The sequence below is a fragment of the Canis lupus genome, chromosome 23 (assembly GCF_011100685.1).
Source record: "Canis lupus familiaris isolate Mischka breed German Shepherd chromosome 23, alternate assembly UU_Cfam_GSD_1.0, whole genome shotgun sequence".
NCBI classification, from domain to species: domain Eukaryota; kingdom Metazoa; phylum Chordata; class Mammalia; order Carnivora; family Canidae; genus Canis; species Canis lupus.
The window spans coordinates 20,120,956-20,128,845 of NC_049244.1; the positions used below are offsets into that span (position 1 = coordinate 20,120,956).

General features: G+C 48.2%; 1 protein-coding gene across 1 annotated transcript in view; it reads right to left on the reverse strand.

Annotated features, from left to right (window-relative positions):
- NR1D2 (nuclear receptor subfamily 1 group D member 2) overlaps positions 1 to 7,315 on the reverse strand; it is a 28,695-nt gene extending 21,380 nt beyond the window's left edge. The window contains exon 1 of the mRNA XM_038570706.1: positions 7,174 to 7,315. Coding sequence (XP_038426634.1) covers positions 7,174 to 7,189 — 16 coding nt within the window. The 5' untranslated portion in view covers positions 7,190 to 7,315. The remainder of the gene's footprint in view (positions 1 to 7,173) is intronic.
- Between the last annotated feature and the right edge of the window lie 575 nt (positions 7,316 to 7,890).

Below are 7,890 nucleotides of genomic sequence, written 5' to 3' on the forward strand. Positions count from 1 at the left end.
TTAAGACCTAATTCTCGCCTTTGTGAAGCCCACATTTATAACAAGGACAGATCCCAAGTAGCATAAAACAGTACTAGGAAGGGGATCCCTGGGTGGCTCAGTGGTTTAGTGCCTGCTTCAGCCCAAGGCCTGATCCTGGAGACCCGGGATCAAGTCCCACATCAGACTCCCTGCATGGAGCCTGCTTCTCCCTCTGCCTGTGTCTCTGCTTCTCTGTCTCTCATGAATAAATAAATAAATAATTAAAAAAAAAAAACAGTACTAGGTAGTCACAGGCAAAACAGGACATTTCTGATATTTCTGATAACTATACAGAGTATTAAGTGGAGACTTCTGCACATTCCCTAAATAACAACTGCAATTTAAGCATTCCTTCTGAAATAACCTTCTCTGCTAATGAGAAATGATTCCCCAATCTTTTCGTTGGTAAAAACTACATTTTAGAACACACACAGATGGAGCAAAACGCTGAGGCCAAAACAATTCCAAAGAATAGAAAGATACTTCCACTCACAAAGAAAAAAATGGGCAGGGAAATTTTAGGTCACTTTAGTCTGTTGTGTTGAAATAGGGTACCAGATAGGTATTTAAGTACCAATTATACATAACCAGAATGGAAAGTTCCTAAGCAGTCAAGTAAAACCATAATTCTTAGGGATTTTGGTCACAACCCAAAAGAGAAGTTAAAACAGCTCCTACTATGCCAAGAAAAACACAATAGTGTTTATCAAACATAAATTTAATATGCATAAATGCAAACTAAATGTACTTGAATTTTAAAGACAAGAAATATAAGTAACATGGAGAATTCCATCCACTTTTCCATTCATTAAGCATACGCCTACTATCAGTCTTGAAGTTGGAGGTGTGATTCTGGTCTTCCTAGACTAATCCACTTCCCAAATGTTCTCCTGCCATGTGCTTATCATCTTCCCAGAGTGAAACCAGAGCTTTATGATTAATATCAGACCTACAAGGTACTCCCCATCTATAAACCAATAATTCTCAAAGTGTGATCCCTATATCAATCAAGGGCTTCAGCATCACCTGCAAATCTGTTAGAAACATTTCAGGCCACACTCCACATCTACTGAACCAGAAATTTTAATCAACCTCTTAGAGATACTAATACGCAATAAAGTAGTTACACAGTAAAAGTAGGGCTGTCACAAGCCAATGTCTTTATCTGTGCTCAAAGGAAGAAATGTGACCAAGAGTAATTTTTTTTTTAAGATTTTAATTAACTTGACAGAGAGGCAGAGACAGTGAGAGCATGAGGAGGGGAGAGGGAAAGGGAGAAGCAGACTCCCCACCAAGCAGGGAGCTCAAGGCAGCACTCTATCCCAGGACTCCAGATCACTAACTGAGCCAAAGGCAAATGTTCAACCAACTGAGCCACCCAGGCACCCCAGCAACCAAGCGTAATTTTAATAATAGAAATGTCACCTACTGCTGATTTTGAAAGCTCCTGAAACTCCAAACATAAGGAGGAAAAACTTACTGAGTTTATTCTCTTCATCCAGACAAATTACATAAAAAGTGTATCATGAGAACCACCTGGTATTTTTTTCAAAATACATGTTTCCAAGGCCTTGCCCAGAGTAGGCCCCTCAGGAATGAGCATTTTTAAGAAGTTCCCCAGGTAATTCTTTGCACGTTGAAGTTTAAGAATAGCTACAATCACTGAATTCAAGCACAAATTGGTTCATAGTTTTAAAAGTAGATGTTTTCAATGACGTAACTCCCTGAATACCCTAAATACTCTATGAATCCAGAGAGAAACAATTTTAACTTGGAAGGCTAACAAATGTCATGTTACTGGGTAAACCACTGTGCCATCTGTTTTCATAAAATTTTAGAGATCTGAAGTTCACATTAGAAATTCCAGGTGTTAGCAAACAACTAAACTACTACTTTTTTCACGTGTCTACACACTCAGAATAGAATGCAAAGGAAAACATTATCCTTAGTCTTCAGTATACTCCCAAACTCACAGCTACTTATCTTACTTAAAGTACTACCACTCTAGGTAGTAAATTTACTTCTTACGTCTCAAGATGGTAAAACATGAGAAAGTGATGGTTTTCTTTCTCAAGTAAGATGGTTTTCTAAAGTAAGACTTTCTTAGGGCCAGCATTTGAGTGAGCCATTTATGCTCACAAGGTCTTCTGACTACCTCACCTTAGAAATAAACTTGCAGAAATCAGAGCTATCCCAATGGCTTAATTAAAACTGCTTAATAACTGTTGCCCACTGACTGGGCAACAGAAGGTGTTTGCTATTAACTACCCAAAATGCACCTTACTTTCAAAACCTCCAAAATCAAAATTAAGAAAAATTACTGAGCTACTATCAAGCCAGTTAATATCCAATTCCTATCTTTAGGGACTTTAACAATCCTTTTCAACAAGCACTTGTGCCAGGCACCATGGTATCAGAGGTGACCCTTCTAGAAGCAGCTACATTCTCCTAGCTAAATCAAAAACTGATTTAGTTGTCTTAGCATTCATTCTTGCTACCAGACACCAATCTACTGAACTGATGGTTAGTAACCCACATGGGTTACATTTTAATTTCCTAGAAAGTTAGGAGTACATCAATAGTTCCTCCACCCACTGAAGAAAGGGAAGTGAAAACTACAAATACCTACTGAATAGCAAGAATAAAATAACATAATTTCATATCACATTTTGACCTCACAAGCATTAGTTTCCATTATCCCATTTCAGAGCTCAGAGAGGTTTAACATAAACACTGCTACTAAGTGGCAGGGCCAGGATTGAAGGCCAAGGCCAGAGTACAGATTATTATTTCTTACTGTGAAAACCTGGGCAAGCAAATCACTTTTAATCTAAAACTGAGTCACCTTCTATAAAATGGGAATATCTACCAGAGTTACTACAAGATTGAAATGAAGTGGTGTTCATAAAAGGGGACTATTAAAGTCCTTTTTACAAACATGGTTTTTGATGATAAAGCAAGAAAGGTAAAATGCCCAAACCAGCAAGTCCCAACATTTCCAGAAACAAGCAGAATGTACTTCTTAGATGCCTCAAGCTAAAATTAGCTGAAGCAGTCTTCTCTATTTTTAGTTGGAAAAAAATCCCTGGAGTTGGGCCAGGTTCCCAGGCTAGGGCTTACCCAGTGGTCAACTTCAGACAAGCCAAAAGTCAGTATCTAATTTTATATTGCTGGGAAGCACTTGCTGTTCACCAGGTATTGGGGTTTTCTTACCCCAATTCTAGGCTTGCCCATCACCAAAAGTTTCCCTCCCACTCCCACGGCCCGCCATCCTGGAAAGTATGCCTGAGTTCAACTCATGACTGTGCCTCGTGACTTAGAACGAAATATTTTTACCATCAAGAAGCTTTAGTTTTCATTTTAAAAGTAGGTTACTAATAATTTCTACTCACAGGATGGTAGGATAGCTCTAATTGACTCACCATCCTTCCAACTATGGCCTGAGTATCAGGGTTCCAGAGAACAGCAGCATGGTACCTTCCCTAAAAAGCCTTGTAGACCAACTGAGGAAACAGCTGTGTTAACCATTCATTCCAGTGCCATGTGAGCACTGTTTCATACAAATTACTGTGAAGTGCTGAGAATCACACAAGAGCACCACAGAGGGCAAAGATCAAAAGGGGCAAATACAGCCAAGGTGACAATAAGTGGGGTCTTGAAAAACATGCAAATTATTAAATGATATACCATGTAAAAGATTTAAGAAAACCAAAAATGGGGTGACAAATTGGTCTTACTCTGCAAAAGTGGTTTTTTTTGTCTCCATGTAAATTGCCAGGGGGTGAGGGGAGACACAAGTGTAATCTAGTGTCTGGGGAAAAGAGACTGACTAGCAACAAGATTAAAAGAGAGAAATGATGAGATTAGGAGGCTCTACTGACACCTGCCTGTTTTCATCAGCTGTGACCCTGACCACTGCAAGCCAAGTGGATCCACACAGTTATTTCTTTCATTGCCAAGAAGACAGGACCACCAAGATGTGCATATACTGTCAAATATTCTGTGGGCTTAAATCTAATACAGCATAGTAGCTTGTGCTCCCCAAGTAGACTGTGGATTTAAAATCTGGCTCCACCACTTGCCTGGATAAATTAATAAACTTCAATCTACTGAACTCTTCATCTTCAAATGATAACAACAATATCTTCCTTCAAAGAATTTCATGTGTGGTGTCAAAAGTAGTGACACATGTAAAGGGCCTGACACACAGTACTCAACAGATACTGCTGACTATTATTCGGCCATCAGACTGAAGAGTTCAAACCAAACTAACCTTCCCTACCCTTTCCTCCTTCCTTTGAGTGTGTCATATGGAACAGTGCTTTCTCTAGGTTATTTCCACACCACCTTCTGAATCTCTTTAACTCTGTGGACTAGTCAAGCAACTTGCTACTTCACTTCTAAGTCTTCCTTTGATCTTACTGTTTCTCTCTCCAACTGATTTCTTTACTGTTACCATTTTCTGACTTTTTTTTTTTTTTCAAGTTAGGAGAAATACAGGTTTGTATGAACTGTGTGGGAATGTTTTCCTGATCTTTTTAAATGTGAATCACGGCTATGGGTATGAAGTTTGTGCAATAAGCTTTACTTTAAAGAACCTCATATATTCACTCAAAATCTATGACACAAATATATACAGTCAATTCTGCCACTATACTATTTCACACCTGCATTAGTCATGATTAAGGTAAAGACAGTATGTTATGACAGATGAAATGGTCACTTGCTGAATGTGTATTGTACGGATACAATGGTATGGACCAAAAGGATGGGTCAAAGGTGTGCCACACAGCAGTGAGTCTGGCCCCACCCTAGTCAACATTTACAATTTGAAGGAAGTTAAAGGGAATGCTTATCAATACTCCCTCTAATAGATAAATGGCAGAAATTGTTAATATACTAGGTGACAGCTTAAGACAGGCTGAACATGGAGACAAAAGGAACTAGAAAAAATTAAGAAAGATAATTGCAAATTCCTGCACTTCAGGTCAAACAATTATCTGCACAATGGATGAAACCTAGCTTCAAAATAGTCCACATGATGGGCAGCCTGGGTGGCTCAGCATTTTGGCACTGCCTTCAGCCCAGGGCGTGATCCTGGAGACCCAGGATCGAGTCCCACATGTCCGGCTCCCTGCATGGAGCCTGCTTCTCCCTCTGCCTGTGTCTCTGCCTCTCTCTCTCTCTCTGTCTCTCATGAATAAATAAATAAAATCTCTAAAAAAAAAAAAAAATGCACATGAAAAGGTCCTACTCGATTGCAAGGTTACTGTGAGTCAGCAAAGCCAATAAGCCACAAAAGCTCAGCCTGCCAGAGATTTGCAGCAGAATCCAAAACTTGCAACTTGGTAACTGTCCAATCATTTCCGCAGAAGCCTGTTCACTTCTGGGTGCTACAGCCCAAAGGGCAACAGGAATGATGATTGAAACAACAGTGAGCAAAGACCAAGTAATGAGAATCGAAAATGGAAGAACTAGGGCGGTATGTTCAACAGTCATCCAAAGGGAGTTTTATTATCCGTAGTTCCAAAAGGCAAGATTAAAATCAGTGATAGTGTTCCACGAAGGTTCAAATCAGACAAAAACTTCCTAGCCTCTGGGGCTTGCCCACCTTACAAGGCTGCAAAACTGGAATTCATTCACTCTAAAGGCTAGGTTGAAAAAGACTGAACCTCATACTCTCTAAATTCTTATCAAGCCCAAGTTTAATTCCACGACAGAATTACCCAATTTTTGAAAATACCCTCAAAGGCTAAGCAGACCCAGAGGCAATTAAAACACAGTTATAAAATGTCTTTATTTTTATTATTGGTGGAAAACTCACACTCGTTTTCAAGGCCTGGTTTGTAAAAAGTGCGTATAATAACTTTAAAAATATATCAACTGACTTCTTCTGTAACCTCAGTGGCCTCAAGTGTAAGGATCATCATTGAGGGCAGACAAAAGGCGAGAAGGGAGCACGGTATTGTTGAGACATTGCAATAGGAAATGTTAAGTAAAATAACTGATGAAGCCAAATTCTGTTGGTCAGGCTCAGGAAAGGTCGGCAGTCAACGGGTTTTTGAAAATCTGTTGACAGAAACAATGCCCACGCACGCGTTCATAGTCTCAGGGTCACTTAGGATCACCTGAGTCATCCCGACCCTACGTGAGCCGAATGACTGGCTCGCGGTGAGACCTCCAGGCTCCCAGCCCGAGGGGATTTTCGAGCCGTTTTTATGCCTCAAGGTGTGCTGGATAGGTCACGTCCTACGGCAACCACCTTTCCCGGACAGAGCGAAGCCGCATCATAAAAAGGGCGGGTTCCGTCCCAGCTACCAGGCGCTGCTGGGGACCCAGGCGCCTCACGGCTCCCTCCAGAGGCCCCGCGTTGGGGAAGCACCGAGCCTTCCCCCGAGGAAGCCTTCTCGGCCTGCGGCGCACCCCGGCCCCGCACCTCTTCTTCGGCGCGGCCCGCCGGCCCCGGCTGCGCGCGGCCAGGTCACCTCCCCACTGCGGCGTCCGCGCCCGCCCGGGGACCGCCCGGGCTCGGGGTTCACCGACGCGCACGCGCACGCGCGGCCTCCTCCGCAGTGAGCAACCCCGCGGGGGAGGAGGGAATCGCGGCCACGTCACAGCCCGGAGGGTTCCAAAGGGGCGGGGCCTCCCGGGAGGCTGCGGCGCTCCCCGCCGGCGCGCGCGCGCACCCGCCCCCACGTGTCCCTGCGGCCCCGGGGAATGTGGGTCACCGAGCCGAGCGGCCTCACGTGTCCCCGCCCGCCGCCGCCGCCTCAGCGCCCATTATGTAATGCCGCGTCACGCGCCCGCCCAGCCAACCGGCGCCCGCGCGCCGCCGAACGTAAACACAGCGCGCACGTGGCTCGCGCGGCCCGGCCATGTGAGGGGGGGGCCGGGCCGGCGCCGCCGGGCCGCGCTGCGGCGTCGCGGGGAGCCGGGAGGGCGGCAGAGGAGCGGCCCCGGGGGCGACGCGGGAGCCGAGCGGGAGCCGAGCGGGAGCCGAGCGGGAGCCGAGCGGGAACCGAGCCCGAGCCGACCCGCCGCGCGCGGCAGCCCCCCCGCCCCCCAGCCCTGGGGTCTCCCCCCGCCGCCGCCTCCCGGTGCCCCAGCGGCATCCGGGCGCCCCCTGCGCCCCCCCCGCGGCGCGGCTCTTACCCGCATTCACCTCCATGGTGCCCTCCGGGAGGGGACCAGGCGGCCCGCTTCCCGCAGAGGTGGCGGTGGCAGCGCCGCCCCCGCCTCAGCGCCGCGCCACCCCGGGCTGGAGGCGGCGGGGGTCGCGGGGCCCCCTCATGGGCAGGGCGGGCGGGGCGCCCGGGAGCCGAGCCCCGCGGCCGGAGAGCGGGCTGCAGGGGAGAGGGCGGCGGCGGCGGCGGCGGCGGCGAGCGGCGCTCCTCGCGGAGTCCCTGACAACAAAAGCGGCGGCGCGGCGGCTTCCTGCAGCCAGCGCACCGCGGCGGCGAGGGCGGCTGACGGGGAGGGCAGCTGCGACCATGTGACCCGCGCACACACCCCCTCCCTCCGCCCGCCCGCGGCCGGCCGCTGCGGCGACTCCGCCCCCTCCGCCGCCGCCGCCGCCGCCGCCGCGCCCGTCGCCGCCGCCTCGCTTCCCCGCGCCCGCCTCCCCCCGCGTTGACCTTCCCTCCGCGGCCCTCTCCACCCTCCGCCCCGTGACACCTCAGCCACCTCGGGTGGTGACCAAGGACCGCCCCGGGGCTCCCGACACACCGGCGTTTGGGACCCCCGGGCTGGGGCCGCCCCCCCCCCCCCCCCCCCCCCCCCCCCTCCCCCCGCAGTGCCGCCCCCCGCCCCCGCCGGACGGTCGGACGCTGGACCCCGGGTAGAGCCACATCTCTGCACCCTGCGCCCCCT